The sequence below is a fragment of the Triticum urartu genome, chromosome 5A, assembly GCF_056163025.1.
Source record: "Triticum urartu cultivar PI428250 chromosome 5A, HENAU_Tu73, whole genome shotgun sequence".
In the NCBI taxonomy this organism is placed as follows: Eukaryota; Viridiplantae; Streptophyta; class Magnoliopsida; order Poales; family Poaceae; genus Triticum; species Triticum urartu.
In genome coordinates, this window is record NC_141877.1 from 425367350 (window position 1) to 425386638 (window position 19289).

The 19289-nt window shown below is 42.5% G+C and overlaps 1 protein-coding gene and 1 long non-coding RNA gene across 2 annotated transcripts; one reads left to right on the forward strand and one right to left on the reverse strand.

The window, feature by feature from the left end:
• Nucleotides 1-12088: 12088 nt before the first annotated feature.
• On the reverse strand, nucleotides 12089-18920 carry LOC147971721 (uncharacterized). The gene is made up of 4 exons (XR_015604802.1): nucleotides 15440-18920; nucleotides 15221-15358; nucleotides 14444-14848; nucleotides 12089-12727 (listed from the first exon to the last, which is right to left on the reverse strand). It is a non-coding gene; the product is annotated as an uncharacterized LOC147971721 (long non-coding RNA).
• LOC125509411 (uncharacterized) lies at nucleotides 13339-13928 on the forward strand. The gene has a single exon (XM_048674380.2). It carries the CDS (start codon nucleotides 13392-13394, stop codon nucleotides 13626-13628), a length of 237 nt encoding a protein of 78 aa, XP_048530337.1. The 5' UTR covers nucleotides 13339-13391; the 3' UTR covers nucleotides 13629-13928.
• Nucleotides 18921-19289: the final 369 nt, after the last annotated feature.

A 19289-nucleotide genomic window follows, 5' to 3' on the forward strand; every position in this document is an offset into this window, starting at 1 on the left:
ATCCTCATACTCTAATAAGTAACAGCACCTAACAATTTGTAGCACTCTTGCATCAATGATTTGGGCATCAAGATGGACTCAAACAAGCATGTCACAATTGAATGAAATGAATAGCATCTCCCAATGAACATTCCGATATATCATGCGCGTGAAACAGAGCTACGGTCATGAAGTTATGGCATGATGAACAGGGGCATAAAAAGTTAGAGGGAAAAGACTTGGTGGAAAAAATGAGGTCAACCTCCCGAATCAGATCTAGGGTTCGCGCAGATCGAGGTTCGCCGGAAGACTTCGCCAGAGCCGGGGCCGGAGAGAGACGGGGAGGACGTCGGCAGGTGGGGAAGACGACAGTGGCTGGCGAGCGCGAGGCGGCGGCGCTGGAGGTCGGCGGCGACGACGCTGGAGCACGGCGGCGGAGGCGGTGGTTGGCGAGGCGGCGGTGGCTGGCGAGGCGCGTAGGCGAGCGGCGACCGGAGCGCGTGGTGGCGGCGGCGCGGGTGCGTGGAGGGGGCGGATCGGGCGGCGCGCGCAGGGCGCTTCGGGCGGCGGTGGGTGGCGGCGTGCGATAGGCGCGGGGCAGCGGCGCGATGTGTCCGGCAGGACCCGGACGTGTCCGGCGACGGCGGGGGAGGATTTTAGGGTTTGGGACCCGAATTTGAGGAGGGTGCACATAAATATAGCTAGGAGGAGGTAGGAGTGTCTAAATGGAGTGTAGTTTTCGGCCACGCGATCGTGATCCGACGACGGAGGACATGGGACTGGTTTGGATGGGTTATTGGGCCGTTTTGGAGGGGTGTTGGGCTGCAACACACACGAGACCTTTCCGGTTCCCCGGTTAACCGTTGGAGCATCAAACGAACTCCAAATGGCACGAAATTTGACAGGCGGTCTACCAATGGTGTACCAAGGCCACTTGGCAAATCTCGTTCCATTCCGAGAATGTTTAATACCCGCTCACGAAAAGAGACAAAAGGGGGACGCCGGTGCACGTAGGAGTGTCGGATTGCAAAACGGACAACGGGGAAAATGCTCGGATGCATGAGGCGAACACGTATGCAAATGCGATGCACATGATGGCATGATATGAAATGCATGACATGAACAAAATGCAAAACAAAGACAAAAACCCAACCACGAAGGGAACCTCATAACTTAAAGCCGAAAATGGCAGAGTCGGAGTTACAAATATGGCAAGTTACATCCGGGGAGTTACAATACCTGAATCTGAAATTTTCACCATGCTTGCTAATTATGCTTTTAAGGGTGGAATACCTAAGAAATAGGAGATCCATGAGTACCAACTATACCATTCTCCATTAAAAGAAACTATGTTAAAACTGCTTTATGTGATCTAGGAGCCGGTGTTAGTGTTATGCATCTCTCTTTATATCGTTGACTTGACTTGAATAAGTTGACACCTACTGAAATATCTTTGCAAATGGATGGTAAATCAACTGCTATACCTGTCGCTATTTGTGGTTATGTGCCTGTTGTGGTTACAAACGTTACTATTTTAACAGACTTTGCTGTTTTTGATATTCCCGAGGACGATAGTATGTCTATTATTCTTGGAAGACCCTTTTTGAATACTGCAGGGGCTGTTATTTATTGCACCAAAGGCAATGCCACTTTTCATGTTAATGGTAATGAGCATACGGTACACTTTTCGAGGAAACAACCTCAAGTCCATAATATCAATTCTATTGGAAAAAATTCAACAGTTACTATTGGAGGTTTTGAATTTCCTCTTCCTACTGTCAAGAAGAAATATGATATTCTTATTGTTGGGGACATGCATATCCCCGTTGAGGTAACCTAGTGTTATTCGAAAATTCTCTGGTTTCATATTATTCGAGATGAGTTTGTTAACAAGACCTGATCAACCTTGTTAGTGGATTCCTTTTGATGAGCATGAGATGGATGAATTTAGAAAATACAACTCTCTGTACCCTCTTTTTACTTTCTGTTATTTATATTAAATAAAGCAAAAATAGTATTTTTCTGTCTGTTTTCTGAATTATCAATGTAATAAAAAAATACCCCAAAAATAAAAGTTCTCCAAATGCCCTGAAAATTAAATATGATTTTTTCTAGAATATTTGAGAATATCTGGCACTGAGAACACAGCAGGGGAGCAAGCACCTGGCCACGAGGATGGAGGGCGCGCCCTACCCCCGTGGGCGCGCCCCCCTGCCTCGTGGGCCCATGGTGGCTCCCCTCCACTTATCCTTGCACTCACACACTCCTTCTTCCTCCCAAAAAATCACTATCCAGCTCAAACCCGAGTCCAAGCTCATCTTGCTGCCATTTTCGATCTCCTTGCTCAAAGCTCCATTCACAAAACTGCTTTGGGGGATTGTTCTTTGGTATGTGACTCCTCCAATGGTCCAATTACTTTTTGTTCTAGTGTTTTATTCATTGCAAATTTTTGCTTTTTAGGTGACCTTGTTCTTGAGGTTGCATGTCAAATTTATATGGTCAAAAGTTGTTTTGATGCATGATATTGCCTCTAGGCACTTGTAGGAGAAGTTGCTATCAATATTGTTGAGTTTGGTTCACTTTTATTTTAAGTTACTAAAAATTTCAGAAAAAAGATGAAGAGATTTTTGAGGGGCTCATCGAGCCGAAGCTCGAAGGATAAACAGAGTGAATAGAACAAGAAGCCCAAGTATAATCTCCCTCGCACTGCGGACGTTCGGCCGTGTGAATGCCTTGTGATGATTTCTTGAGAGCAGCCGGGATTTATGATGATTTCTATGAGTTGGCTGAGAATGCAAGCCTCACCGCCTTCCTCCACGACCAACGCGAAAAGTATCTCTTACTCACCAATATCTTTGTGCAAAACTTTCATTTCCATGCTAGGAGCTCACCACCTACGGTGGAATTTTATTTATATGATGAGCATAAGGAGATGTCACTTCGTGATTTTTGTCAGGCTTGTTTGATACCTTTTGAGGGCAGCGTAGAGGAACCACATCGTGACGATGTGGAAGGGTTTATTGATACAATTGATGTAGGAGAAACGAGGAAGGTTTCCGATGCAAGAATTACTAGCATACATTTTCCTGTTTTACGTTACTTTGCAATAATTGCTAGTAGATGCTTAATTGGTCGCAGAAACTGTGGCAACCTTAGTGCCCCTGATATTGTTATTATGTGTCATGCCTTGTTCTGCGATGACACATTTAGTATGGGCGCTATTGTTGCAAAGCGGTTAAATCTTAACTGTACTAAGGGCCCCATCTTGGGAGGTATCTTTGCCTCGCGCCTCGCTGCACATTTTAACATACCTATTAGACATTATGAGCAGGAAGAGAAGTTGTCGCCTCCTGTTTTTATAGACTATAAGAGTATGGTAGCACATGATTTTATCGTTAAGAATAAGGAAAAGATGCTTAAGTACAAGCTAATATTTGATAAAAATCACCCTGAGACTATTACTTTGCCTGCTCCTTCCTTGTTTGACTTATCTGCAGGCAAGTACCTTGTTCCGCCGGAGGCCATTCACGCATACTGAAACCCCACACCAGCTACAGAGCCAGAGCCAGAATCACAATTTAATCCTCACCGGCAATCTATTTATCAATGGAATCCGGAAGAGATCGCCAACCAGTGGCACCAGGGGGATTCTTCTCAGTACGACCCCAACTATTACTTTGGATATCCGCCAGGCCAGCCGTGGCCATAGACCAACTTAGGCCAAAAGCCTAAGCTTGGGGGAGTACATATTCCTCACCGACATTATATTCATGTTCACACACTCATGCTAGTTGTCAGTGCTCATACTCTTTCATTGTAATATCCATGCTAGTTTATTTCCCTTTTTATGCTTTCTTCTTGTATGTTTGAAAAACCTTAGAAAAACCAAAAAAAATAGTTGTAGCTTTTTAGTTAGTTTACTTTCCATGCTTGTAGTGGTAGTAATTAAAAAGAAAACCCAAAAAGATTTCTCGTTCTTCTTTTGCTTGTTAGGAGCTTTCCCATGTAAATAGTTTTGTTTCTTTTCTTTGGGGTCGAGAGGAGAAGACCATAATGAAAATGTTGAGTGGCTCTCGTATGCATTATTGTTGATCTAACAAAGAGCCCATATTACCTTATCTCTCTCTTGAATTGAATGCTTGCAGATTCCAGCTTAGTCCAATGCACGTGCACTATTATTATTATTATTCACACTATTAGGTCGTGCAAGTGAAAGGCAATAATGATAATTATATGATGAACTTATTGAGATGAGAAAAGATGGTATGAACTCGACCTCTCTTGTTTTTGTAAATATGATTAGTTCATCGTTCCTGATTCAGCCTATTATGAATAAACATGTTTGCAATGACAATTAGAGATTATAGTTGCTTATGCCATGCTTAATTAGCTAGGAGCTTATAATGGTTTACCTTGCGTGCCAACATGCTATTAAAATGGTTGTGATGTGGTATGATAGGGTGGTATCCTCTTTTGAATGATTCGAGTGGCTTGACTTGGCACATGTTCACGCATGTAGTTGAAACAAAATCAACATAGCATCTATGATATTTATGTTCATGGTGGATTATATCCTACTCATGCTTGCATTCGGTGTTGATTAATTTTAATGCATGTTCATGACTGTTGTCGCTCTCTAGCTGGTCGCTTCCCAGTCTTTTTCTAGCCTTCACTTGTACTAAGCGGGAATACTTCTTGTGCATCCAATTCCATAAACCCCAAAGTTGTTCCATATGAGTCCACCATACCTACCTATATACGGTATCTACCTGCCGTTCCAAGTAAATTTGTATGTGCCAAACTCTAAACCTTCAAATAAACATTCTGTTTTGTATGCTCGAATAGCTCATGTATCAACTAGGGTTGTCTGTATCTTCCATGCTAGGCGGGTTATTCTCAAGAGGAGTGGACTCCGCTCCTCACTCACGAGAAAATGGCTGGTCACCAGGATGCCCAGTCCCATGCTTTATGAAAATCAAATCAAAATAACTGCAAACAAAACTCCCCAAGACTCTTGTTAGTTGGAGGCACTCGTTGTTTCGAGCAAGCCATGGATTGATGCTTGTTGGTGGAGGGGGAGTATAAACTTTACCATTCTGTTTGGGAACCGCCTATAATGTGTGTAGCATGGAAGATATTGAGATCTCTCGGTTGTTATGTTGACAATGAAAGTATACCGCTCAAAATAGTATTCATATCTATTTCAAAACCGAGCTCTGGCACCTCTACAAATCCCTGCTTCCCTCTGCGAAGGGCCTATCTATTTACTTTTATGTTGAGTCATCATCCTTTTATTAAAAAGCACCAGTTGGAGAGCACCGCTGTCATTTGCATCCATTACTGTCGGTTTACATTGAGTATGACTTGACTGGATCTCTTTTACCATGAATTACAATGTCTAGTCAGTCCTTGATCTTTAAAGGTGCTCTGCATTTATGTTTTGTGGTCTTAGAAAGGGCTAGTGAGATATCATCTTGTCATATCATATCATGATTATTTTGAGAAAGTGTTGTCATCCAAGATTTATTATTATTGCTCGCTAGTTGATTATGTCATTGATATGAGTAAACATGAGACCTAAGTGTTATTGTGAATATGGTTAGTTCATAATCTTTGTTGAAAACTTGAATGCTGGCTTTACATATTTACAACAACAAGAGCAAACAGAGTTTGTAAAAGTTTTTCTTTATCACTTTCAGTTTATCAACTGAATTGCTTGAGGACAAGCAAAGGTTTAAGCTTGGGGGAGTTGATGCGTCTCCGTCGTATCTACTTTTCCAAACACTTTTGCCCTTGTTTTGGACTCTAACTTGCATGATTTGAATGGAACTAACCCGGACTAACGCTGTTTTCAGCAGAATTGCCATGGTGTTATTTTGTGCAGAAATAGAAGTTCTCGGAATGACCTGAAAATCAACGGAGAATTATTTTGGAATATATAAAAAATATTGCAAGAAAGATCCACGTCAGGGGGCCCACCACCTGTCCACGAGGGTGGGGGCACGCCCTACCCCCTGGGCGCGCCCCCTGCCTCATGGGCCCCCTGATGGTCCACTGACCTCAACCTTGACTCCATATATTCACTTTCAGGGAGAAGGATTCATCGCGTTTTACGATACGGAGCCGCCGCCAAGCCCTAAACTCTCTCGGGAGGCCTGATCTGGAGTCCCTTCGGGGCTCCGGAGAGGGGAATCCGTCGCCATCGTCATCATCAACCTTCCTCCATCACCAATTTCATGATGCTCACCGTCGTGCGTGAGTAATTCCATCGTGGGCTTGCTGGATGGTGATGGGTTGGATGAGATTTATCATGTAATCGAGTTAGTTTTGTTAGGGTTTGAACTCTACTATCCACTATGTTTTGAGATTGATGTTGCTATGACTTTGCTATGCTTAATGCTTGTCACTAGGGCCCGAGTGGCATGATTTCAGATATGAACCTATTATGTTTTCATCAATATATGAGAGTTCTTGATCCTATCTTGCAAGTCTGTAGTCACCTATTATGTGTTATGACCCGTTAACCCCGAAGTGACAATAATCGGGATACTTAGCGGTGATGACCGTAGTTTGAGGAGTTCATGTATTCACTATGTGTTAATGCTTTCGTCCGGTACTCTATTAAAAGGAGGCCTTAATATCCCTTAGTTTTCAATAGGACCCCACTGCCATGGGAGGGTAGGAAAAAAGATGTCATGCAAGTTCTTTTCCATAAGCACGTATGACTATATTCGGAATACATGCCTACATTATATTGATGAACTGGAGCTAGTTCTGTGTCACTCTAGGTTATGACTGTTACATAATCGATCGCATCCGGCATAATTCTCCATCACCGATCCAATGCCTATGAGCTTTTCCTATATTGTTCTTCGCTTATTTACTTTTCCGCTGCTACTGTTACAATCACTATAAAACCCAAAATATTACTTTTGCTACCGTTATCTTTTGCTATCGTTACCACTACTATCATATTACTTTGCTACTAAACACTTTGCTACAGATATTAAGTTTCCAGGTGTGGTTGAATTGACAACTCAACTGCTACTACTTGAGAATATTCTTTGGCTCCCCTTGTGTCGAATCAATAAATTTGGGTTGAATACTCTACCCTCGAAAACTGTTGTGATCCCCTATACTTGTGGGTTATCAAGGCTTTGCACTACTTTAAAATCTATAAAGCCGAAGCAGAGAATCAACTCGATCGAGAGATCAAAAGGCTTAGGGCAGATCGCGATGGAGAATATTTTTCCAATGAGTTCAATTTATTCTGCGAGGAACATGGTATAATACATGAGAGGACGCCTCCCTATTCTCCCCAGTTAAACGGGGTTTCCAAATGAAAGAACTGAACTCTGACTGATTTGGTTAATGTCATGTTAGACACAGCGGGACTTTCCAAGGAATGATGGGGGAGGCTTTGATGACTGCAAGTCATGTCCTAAATAGAGTTCCCATGAAGAATAAATAGATTACCCTGTTTGAGGAATGGGAAAGGAAAAGGCTTAAACTATCCTACTTACGACATTGGGGTTGTTTGACGAAGGTCAATGTACCAATTACCAAGAAGCGTAAGCTTGGACCAAAAACAGTTGATTGTGTTTTTCTGGGTTACGCTTTCCATAGCATTGGCTATAGATTTCTAATGGTGAAATATGAGGTACTTGACATGAATGTCGGTACAATCATGGAGTCGAATGATGCGACTTTCTTTGAGGATATTTTCCTATGAAGGATATGCCTAGCTCATCTAGTCAGAGGTCAAAGACAGCTCCTGGACCTACTGTTCCATTGGAACATTCCGAGAAGAAACACACATATATTCCTGAGGAGGATGACAATGAAGCTCCTAGAAGGGGCAAGAGACAAAGGACCGCAAAGTTATTTGGTGAAGATTTCATTGTGTATCTCATGAATGATACTCCTACTTCTATTTCAGAAGCTTATTCATCTCCTGGTGCTGACTACTGGAAAGAAGTTGTGCATAGTGAGATGGATTCCATCATGGCTAACGGGACATGGGAGATCACTGATTGTCCTTATGGGTGTAAACCTGTAGGGTGTAAGTGGGTGTTCAAGAAAAAGCTTAGGCCCGATGGTACAATTGAAAAGTACAAGGAGCGGCTTGTTTCCAAGGGATATACCCAAAAAGAAGGTGAAGATTTCTTTGATACTTATGCGCCTGTGGCCAGATTGACCACCATTTGAGTACTACTCTCATTGGCTGCCTCACACAATCTTCTCGTTCATCAAATGGACGTTAAGACAACTTTCCTAAATGGAGAGTTGGACGAAGAAATTTACATGGAACAACCCGATGGTTTTGTAGTAGATGGTCATGAAGCAAAAGTGTGTAAATTGTTGAAATCATTGTATGGTTTGAGACAAACACCTAAGCAATGGCACGAGAAGTTCAAACGAACTTTGACATCTACGTGCTTTGTTGCAAACGAAGTCGACAAGTGTGTGTACTATCGCCATGGTGGGGGCGAGGGAGTTATATTATGTTTGTATGTTGACGACATACTTATATTTGGAACAAATCTCAAGGTCATTGAGGAAGTGAAAGATTTTCTGAATCAAAACTTTGAGACGAAAGACCTTGAAGTAGCTGATGTTATCTTGAACATCAAACTTTTAAGAGGCGGTGATGGTGGGATCACTCTGTTGCAGTCTCACTATGTGGAGAAGGTTCTGGGTCGTTTTGGATATTCAGATTGCAAACCTTCTCCAACACCTTATGATCCGAGTGTTTTGATTTGAAAGAACGAAGGAGAAACAAATGATCAATTGAGATATTCTCAAATCATTGGCTCGCCTATGTATTTAGCTAGTGCTATGAGGCCTGATATCTCGTTTGCTGTGAGTAAACTAAGCCAGTTTGTTTCAAACCCAGGAGATGTTCATTGGCATGCACTTGAGAGAATAATGCGCTATCTGAAAGGTACTGCGAGTTATGGACTTCACTATACCGGGTATCCACGAGTACTTGAAGGTTATAGTGATGCAAATTGGATATCTGATGCTGATGAGCTTAGAGCAACAAGTGGTTATGTGTCTACACTTGGTGGTGCTGTTGTTTCCTGGAAGTCTTGCAAGCAGACCATCTTAACAAGGTCAACAATGGAAGCATAACCCACAGCATTAGACAGGGCAACAATTGAAGCATAATGGCTTCGAGAACTTTTGATGGACTTGCCGGTGGTTGAAAAACCAATACCAGCTATTCTAATGAACTGTGATAATCAAACTGTGATTGTCAAGGTAAACAGTTCTAAGGATAATAAGAAGTCGTCAAGACATGTGAGAAGGAGACTGAAATCTGTCAGGTTCATGAGAAACTTCGAAGTTATAGCGTTGGACTATATAAACACGTCGAAGAATCTGACAGATCCCTTCACAGAGGGTTTATCACGAAATGTGATAGACAATGCATCGAAGGAGATGGGATTGAGACCCACTACATAAGTTGTTCATGGTGGTAACCCATTCTTTGTGATCGGAGATCCATGAATTAAAGTTGGCGAGACAAGCTATTGGATAACTGAGAGGAGAATATTTATTTGATAAAAATCCACTCCTTATGATGCAATTTTCTTCTAATCTCTATGGAAGGTTGATATTTATCTTAATGTGTTCTGAATGGCTTGGGTAGGCAATGATGTTGTCCTACATAACATCTAGAAAGAACACACCTATATTAGTTAGACTGTTAAATGTCGCGGTCTGTGAGAGTTGGGTGTTCTCTAATAAACTCACGAAGAGGCCCCGGAGTATGACGTATATGCTCCTACCCGCGGGAAAGTTTTCAGCGGTCTAGTATCGGTCAAGGCTTTTACATGAAACTTGTTTGCACAAAACTTGCAGTTCAAGGTGTAGTCCACTGTTCAAGATGTGAACGAGTGTAGCGTGGAGTTCTAAGTATAAGTTCAACTTAACAGTCTCCACCGAAACGCCGGTATATAAACAAGGTTTTGGAACCATAGGCAAATTTTATGTGCCTCTGGAATCTGGTGGAGAATTGTTGGAATTATTGGGCCTAGCCCATATAATAATTCTTATTTTCTGCCAATAATTCAAAGTAAATCCCGGAGGCTCATGTGGCCCATTCATGCATGACAAGGTTGTGTGGAAAATTTATCCATGCCACGTGTATGCGCTATTTTATCACGCGAGAAGAAAGTTGAAACGATTGACGTATAAATGGGAGAAGAAACTGAACACTTCGTGTGAGTTTTAGTGCGCTCGTTTCTTCTCTCCTTAATGGTTTTTAGTGTGTCTATTTAATGGCGTTTATTGCACCGGTTTTTCTTCTACTATTGAAGGGCCAGTTTCAACTCTTCTCACGTACTCCCTCCGTCCGAAAATACTTGTCATCAAAATGGACAAAAAATGATGTATCTAGAACTAAAATACATCTAGATACATCTCTTTTTATCCATTTTGATGACAAGTATTTCCGGACGGAGGGAGTATATAATAGGTCGCTCCTCTGTTGTTCCGAGAGCACAACAACTCTTCGTCTCATTCCAAAGCATTGAGCCGCCTATCTCTTTCCGGCGTGCACCGGGAAGTGAGACAGCAGGCCTCTGAAACCCCGCCTCTTGTGATTCGGTACGGGAGAGGGGCGATCAAGTTTTTGGGGAGCGTCCTTGCACGACTGCTCGATTTTTGTTCATCGTGGCTGCGAATGGCGACATCATCGACGACAAGTTCCCCAACGATGACTTCTTCCCCGACGTCAACGACTTCTTCAGCGACATGACGATCAGGGCATCTGCACCTTCTGCTACTGCGTCGTATGCCATCTTATCCTCATTGTTAGGGATAACATTTGGTTTATTGCTAGTAGCGATTGACATGGATATGATGCATTTTGCTTATGATTTTAATTGCATGACTAGTCTCAACGAATTGTTGCTAGTTTCTAGTTTCACCACTATATTGCTATTCATGTTTTATCCACTATTTTTCTGGGTTAAATTAAACAAGAAAATGCGTAATTATTCAACAAAAGGCATATCCAAGCAACATGAAGAGATGATGATAATGTCAACCCGCTTCAAGTGTATGATGGTTGCATGCAACTGAGAGAAGAATAAGAAACCTACGGAGGAGGAGGAAGCACCAATCGATCTCATGGAAAATTAGGTATTGGGATCTCACTGGCTTGATTGTAAGCTTGGTCGAGATCTGCGAAATACCTTATACCTTTATCATTCTGCAAGCCTACTTTTCTGCAAGTTAGTTATTTAGTTGCATAATAAATTGCTCGGTTAGCTCCTTATGAGTGGAGAAAGAATCACTTATCCGATGATGAATGTTGGTCTTACAATATACTCCCCCAAGCCTATCTTATGATAAAAAAAATGATTCAGAAATGGACCCATCAACTCCCCCAAGCTCAGAATTTTGTTCATCCCAAAGTTCTTTCAGCTGGGGCCGATAAAAATTCTAAGCTTGGCGGAGTTGATGAGTCCATTTTTGCATCACTTTTATCCTTTATTTCTGCATAATAGTCATATGATTTTCAGAATTTTACAATGCTCGCACGACCTTTTTGCCTGATTTCGCCAGGTTACCAAAGGAGAAAGATGTTTTGAGAGCATTCATTGGAAAATGCCTAATTCTGGGTGAAAATCACACTAATTGAGCTTACAGTAAACTTTCTTATGGAGAGAAGATTACATGGGACAAAAACCGGCCGTGCAGGGCTTTCGAGAAGCGAAGATGGTGGGTGGTACGAGCGTGGACGCTCGTACCATACGGCGCCACCACCCCTAGTCGACTACTTCAACTCTTGCTATCGAATTCAGAGGCGACGAATAAAGAGGCCAGAACCATGAATAAGACCATAAAACCTCACCTTTGGAAGGGATGCGAAGGGGGGATTGGCAGAAGGGTATCGCTCCTCCACCACCCCAATCAATGAGACTACGCCATCGATCTTCATCATCATCATCACCCACATCCTTATCATCAATTCCGTCAATCATCTCATTGTAATACGATATCCTAGTTTGGATTCATATGTGTTACATTAATCATTCATCCGCTATTGCCATAAACACTTTTATGATGCTTTTTGTTTCTATGTCAAACCCCGAGTTCTCGGAGACATGGAGGAACCTTAGTATGTTTATGAGATGTACAAGATGCATCCATCAGAAGCTACTACCCTCTCTAGGTGGAACTTAGATAGGGGAATAACGAAGAGCGCCTTAGCTGCATCCATCAGGGAGACCCTTAATCATTGTTGCCTCTATCCGGCAAAGGAAACATGTCTGGTCTATTTTTTAAATGTCATGGCAGTACAAATACACAAGTAACAAAAGTTACACCGGCATCCATAGACCACCTAGGAGATGCTCTTAGAAGTTTCAAACCGAGGAATATAACCCTTACCCTTCTCCAATCATGATAAGCATAGGACTATACGAGTGCAGTATCTGGCACACGGCCACAGTGATAGATAGATTGCCGTCAATCTGCAGTTCAATTTAATTTGCACGACGCAAGCTGGCGAAGACCACATGCACGGACATTTCCTCTGATCATTGCAAATAATGCTGGCCGTTCGATGATTGTGATTAGGACAAGAGCACTTGTTTGGAGCTAGCAGCAAACGCAGGCGAGCAAGAACGACATCGGAAGACATCTGCGCAGTGCAGTGCCTTGCTGGTTTGTTTATATATAGCCTTGGGGCTCATAGCGATCGGTAGACTGTATGCATACAGGGGGCATAATGCTGCCATGGCAAGGAAGAAACAAATGCACGGTGGGTGCGCGCATGGAACATTAAAAAAGAACAAGATAATCCTGTCAGCTCACTCTCACAAACTGGTGTCTAAATAATAATAAACCGCTAAAAAGGCAAACTAGAGAATGCACTTGCACAATTATTTAAGGGAGTTTGCTAACTAAAATCACATGGGAAAGAAGGCCAAAGCTAATTATATTAGGTGCATATAATATTGATATTGATATGTACACCGGACCAGACCAGCCAGACCAGATAGTTCCTCCTGAACTCTTTTTTATGTACTATATAATAATATACGAGCAGCTGAGACAATCATTAGATGATCATCAGCTGAGCGGAAGTTGGGCAAAACCCAAGATCACCGGTCGAGCAGCCTAGGTTTCAACCAAATCACCACAAGTTGCAAACGCCAAACAGCGAGGCACCATCCTATACAATGACCGCCGGACAGTTCATGGCCTGTGGGAGCTAGCTATCCTTACAGCTCAGTCTACAGGTTAGAACCTAGTCCTCCCCACATGGCCAAGTGAAACATCCCTTGCCTCGCCCCTATATATACGCGCCCCCTGCTGTGTCCCTCAGCACACACCCTCCACACAGCACAAGTCAGAAGTGACATAGCAACCTGGGGAGGGAGAAAGGGAGAGAGATGAGAAGGAAGGCCATGTTCACGGTGGGGAAGAGCAAGGGGGTGGTGGCATCGCTGATGCACAGGAGACCCTTCCAGCACATGGTGCTGAGGAGGCTCAGGGAGCTCAAGAAGATAGTCCCTGACGCCCGGGACGCGGACGTCGACGTGCTGCTCAGGCAGACCGCCGAGTACATCTGCATCCTGGAGCTCAAGGTGGCCGCCCTGCGGAGGCTCTCCGCCATCTACGGTGCGTGACGGATGCCGCATCTCTGTCTCAGTGCCGCAATGCCCATGGTTAGAGGTTTTGAGCCCCAGAGTGGATGCAATTGTACATTAGTTGGGTAGGAAGAGCATTTCTTGCCTGCTCATCTCTTGTACCCCCCCAGTAGTACTACGTTTGTGAGCTGTGGCTCCTATGTGCGGTCACACATGGGAGCTTGTTTAGCAGCAGAAGCCGGCCATTGTTACTGACAAGGCAATGACTGGTGTTGGCTACAAGAACAATTATCTAAGCCCCTCCCTGCATCTTATGGAATATATAGTTGTTTCTATTCAGCTTTCCTTTTCAACTGTTTCCTGGATGACTACAACTAATGCACAACAAGTAATGCACTGTTTAGATAGAGTAATTAATACTATATATTTTTATCACGTTATGATTTATATATTTGGCAATGGTACAGGATCTAGTTATTATCCTCAGAGTGAAGAACAGAGATGTAGTGTTCAACACCATAGCTCCGAGACACTGTAATCACAATAAAATCCCGGTCTGTAACTTATTTGGGGCTCCGACACAAACGCACAGTGTTGGCAAATTCTTCAACATAGTATGTTGATCTATCTTGGATAACACATAACAGCTGCCGCGCAAAGTAAAAATGTAAGAAAAAAACATAAAGATCTGTCAGTCCGTAAAAAGTGAACAGAACTTATTTTAGTCAAGGTCCCTTGCTTCAAGTACAACTGTGGGATTCCTTTCTAACCATGTAAGATATAGGCGAATGCGTCACATCAACATATGCTCCAGTGATTATTGACAGAAAAGTAAAGTTCAGGGCAGATCTTACCTTTAGTACAGTCCCATTTGTGAAGCATCCAAGAATCAATGTTCGTCAATATTTCTCAGGTTTCTCAGCTATCAGCAAGGAAATAAGTCTTGACTGGTCTCTCTCCAGATCAGCACTAACCGACATGCCCACTTGCTACTTTGAAGTCTAACTCCTCATGTGAACCCCTAAAAAACAGGTGTCCGACAGCAACACGTAACAGAACTGCAATAATGCTGAACAAACTTTGGTGGATACACCATGACGGCTGGCCAAGTGAAAGGACAATTAGAGGAGTTTAATAACTTACCATATCCATTATATCATGTCCATTTCTAGAATAGTCTACATTATGTTTTAACTTCAGATTCTAATAGGTGCATACCATCACGCCCCGAACAGCATTGCACAGAGGTAATGTAACATCTGTCACCCACGAAAATCTCTGTTAGCAAGGGTCTTAGTATGACATGTACTTGAGGTTATGCAACATGGAGTAGCAAGAGTCAAGAGTGCAAGGCAACACAATCAGAACTACTGAACTGAAACATATTAAATGGTACGACACATGCCAAGGAGTGGTTTCACTATTTTCCAAAAGAAGCAACACATTTTACTGACATGATGGACATCAGGCATGAGAAAGACAATAGGTTCTTTGCAGTTTGATAATTGTCTGTTTCAGTTCAATGACAATTGTCATTGAACTGCACTCGACTAAAATAGAGAACATGAGAACAAAATTACATGTTGAACCTGCTAGTATTTTCTTATTGACACATCCATATCATAGCGTACCAGCATCACATGTCTATGTCCAAGCAACTCAGGCATGCCTCCGGTCCTAGTAACAATCCTTCTCTGATAAGCCCACGTGCACACCATAATTACTCCATACAAGTACAACACATCCAGTGATCGTTCCACCATGAATAGCTTTCGAGAAAACGGAACTTTTCCAGTCAGAGGTAGGAAACACAGAAACAATATCAAAGCAAAATGAAGAAGAATACTAACCAGATGATGTGAAGCAAGCATATCTCGTGAAACCATGATCTTGTGTGGTATTCATCTTATGCTTTTGTCATAAGAAGCTTGACTGAACCAATACTTGACTTGATGTCTGGTCCGCTAAGCTCCAAGGCCAATACATTTCTTTAATATGCTGCAGTACTTCTGTAGCTTGGCATCAATTCTTTTCAGCTCACTTTCTCTTTGAGTGTATGGGAATAAACCAGCTAAGCTGGCCCCAGTCGTCAGATTCACTATTTCCAGCATAGCCATGCCAAATATTTTGCCAGCTCGCCCAGAAAAAAGACCCATTACTACTGCTCATAATTGTACTACTGAGCTGCAAGCCTGACATATTGCATATGTGATGCTTGGGTCTTTTGCACAACTTCATATGCCAGACGCTACATGTACATCACTCAATTGTTGGCATTATAGCTTCTACATAAATTAATAATGCAATAATTTCACACAAGCATCTCATATTTCCCTTTTCATCTTCCATTTTCTAAAATCACAAAACACTACACATGGCCGTAGATCAATCAAGCTCCCTTAGTCAAACTAGCAACAGAAATATCAGGAAAATCAATCTGCACACTTGCTTAAGAATGCAGTTATGCAAAGCATAAATTAAGGGCAACAGCAACATTTCTTCTTACTTTGTGAGGTGCAAGCTACTTTTCAAAAAAGGAGGAAAATTATGGTGTAGGGGCACTCATGCGGTACCAATCTAAAACTAACATAACATTTAATAATTTAAACAACATAAATGCCTGCCCCCCATCCTAGCCCTGTCTTGACAAATCTTTCAGGAAGTACCCTGAAAATGAGGCACAGCCAGATGTATTTGTCAAGGTCCCCTGTACCTTAATGGTACAACTCCAGGGGGCTGCATGACTTTACTGAAACACATGGAGCCCATCCATGTGTGAGCATGTGCCTCTGATACTGCAATTTGGACTGTCCATCATAGCCAAGTATCAGCTGAGGTGGCAGCTATAAACACAACCAACTGCAACGACAAACACATCGCACCAAGCCACTGATGGTTGAACTCTGGCACAAGCCATATCTTACAACCTCAGCCTCATTAGGCAAATGACAAATCATAATATATAGCACCATGAGCAATAATTTTGCATTAGTATGGGAATGACGCCCATGTGGAATACAGAGCCAAATGCATACAGTTTCACATCATGGTATTTTGAAAAGGTTGATAACTTCGTTGAATACTTTACAGAAAACACCGGGAAGCGGTTGTCCAGACTGGGGATTCCAGCTAAACAGAAAGCTTGGTTTAATTGAAGTAGCACGGTATTGCCTAACTTGAAAAGCAGTGTGCAACCTAACTCTGACTAAAATGAGTAGTTATCAGAATTCATAACCTCTGAGCATGATCGATTTTAGTTAAACTTAGGCCTGGTGATGATAATACCCTATTACACAGCTATAATTATTAAGGAGATACATATAGCTATTTACTTTTGATTACTAGAGAAAATGAACTGGTACTTAACTGAGGTATTGTCACCTTTCAAACTATTCATCAGCAACATAAAAATGCATCAAGTAATAGGGGTTATTCAGCATTCCTGTTGAAACACCTTTTTACCATTTGCCTTGATGCGAAAGAACTAAGAAGCAATGGTGTGCATTCTTCAATCCAATTTTTTTGGTGTGAGTGTGGGGATGTCTAACAAATAATTCACATACAAAGTTAATCTGCAGAGTCTGTGTATATAAAACAATGGAACTGAGAAGCTGATCCCAGGTCAACATCCAGTCATTCCGCCACGCTGCCTTGAACATTACTAGTTACAGGTCAACCCACTATTGGTCTGAATCTTTACCAACCATGGTTATTATATAGAAGTACTCCCTCCGTTTTTATTTACTCCGCGTATTAGCTTTGGTCAAAGTCAAGCTTTGTAAACTTTGACTAAATTTATAGACAAAAATATGAACATATACAATGACAATTCAATACCATTAGATTTATTATTGAATGTACTTTCACATCATATAAATTTGTTATGATATCTATTTATATTCGTTTCTATAAACTTGGTCAAATTTTAAGAAGATTGACTTCAGTCAACTCTAATATGCAGAGTAAATAAAAACGGAGGGAGTATAACAGAACATATGTCTTACTAGAATATATAGAGTTTGCACTTTTCTGAGCATGGCCAGTATCTTCCATCAACAACCACAGAAACTGCAATTTTAGCACTCAATGTATTGCACTTTAAAAAAAATAGTACAATCTCAGAATAAAGTAAACAACAGAAGACTAGATGTGAACATTACAATATGAATTCATACTCCAAAAAAATTCCTGACTCATACCAACATTTCAATGTACAGAGAGAAAATCATGCTTATTATGTAGGTTCGAGTACGATTCTATAGCAAGATCAGCCTCCGTATCCTTGTAGATCACACAAGGAAAATGTCAGGTATGAGTCATGCCATGAAATGTACCCCTCCAATAATGCTCAGCAAATTCGGTGGTCATATATCAACAATGCTTAATAGGACAAAATCTCATTATTGTCTCTGCTTGCCCCCACGAGTGCATGAGTCGTACGGACTAGCCACATTAGACCCAAACATATATCACATGGGTAGAGCAATAATGAAATTATTTCAAGAATCAGGCTATGCACTTTTCATGCTGCCAACTGAACTAGATCATGCGCTTTTCATGCTACCAGCAACCAGAAGAAAGCAATGTAACAAGCTCGCAAAAAAAGCATTACTAGAATCATACAAATATCAGGGCACCCTAAAATCTGCAAATACCTCTTGATGGAGCATGGAGAGAACAGGGGGAAAACCACATGCCATCTCACCTCAGATTCTCACTTGTCACTTGATGAGGTCAAGCCGGCGCGTAAAAGAAAAAGGAAATGAGCCTGTACATAAACCATGAGCAGAAAACCTGCAATACTACTATGGAGACAAAGCCCAAAGGACCAAAATCAGCAAACACCATCTCCAATTTTGAGTATAATGTAGAAGAAGCCCTGCCGTATGAACAGTACACAGAAATCCTGTCATATACTCGTAGATCAGATTCTGCCGTACATTCCAGGCCTCATTCGAGCAATTCAGTAAGCTGGAGGTACGTTTAACTAGGAACTGCTTGCGCTCATTTTGCATCACGGGGATAAAAACTACAGAGTAGAGTAATAGTAGGCGACCCAAATCCCTGAGCTCCTAAAGAACACGCGCATCAGGTAATCTTCGCGACAGTTCCTAATAGTTCCCAAGAGGACGCGCGGAGGAGTACGAACCTAGGGGAATGCGGAGGTCGGCGGGGAACTGCCGCGCTGGCAGCGAGCGGAGGCGCGGCCGCCCGTGCGCCGCGGCGGCCGCTGCTGCTGGTGGTGGTCCCGGTGGAGGCAGCAGAGAGTTGTGATGTGGACGACGGCCCACGGCCTGGAGATTCGGCCCGGTGGAGGCAGGAGAATCGGGAAGGGCTCTTTGCTGTGGTTTTAGGCCTGCACGTACGTGTCAGAGACTTGACCCGGCCCGACTAATATACGGTTCAACGGTTCACCAAGACCGGTCGTTGTCAAGTATGGAAGAAGCCTCAAAAAAAGTATGGAAGAAGCCTGCCAGCGTCCTTTCTCGGCAACGTTCCGGTCCTAGGGCTATGGTTGTTGCCTCCTCTCCAGTCTTGGGCTCGTCGACGTCCCAATGACTCTGCCCGACAGCTTTCAATGTTTTCCCGCCTGCTTCCTACTATGATTTAAATATATGCCAGCCATCAGCTGGTCCATTAAAAAAAAAAGACTCTGCCCGACAGCTTGGATTTGCGTTGGAGAAGGGTAATCGAATTGGG

Coding starts and splice junctions, on each gene's coding strand:
- LOC125509411 (XM_048674380.2), top strand. CDS start 13,392: ATGAGAAGGAAGGCCATGTTCACGGTGGGGAAGAGCAAGGGGGTGGTG.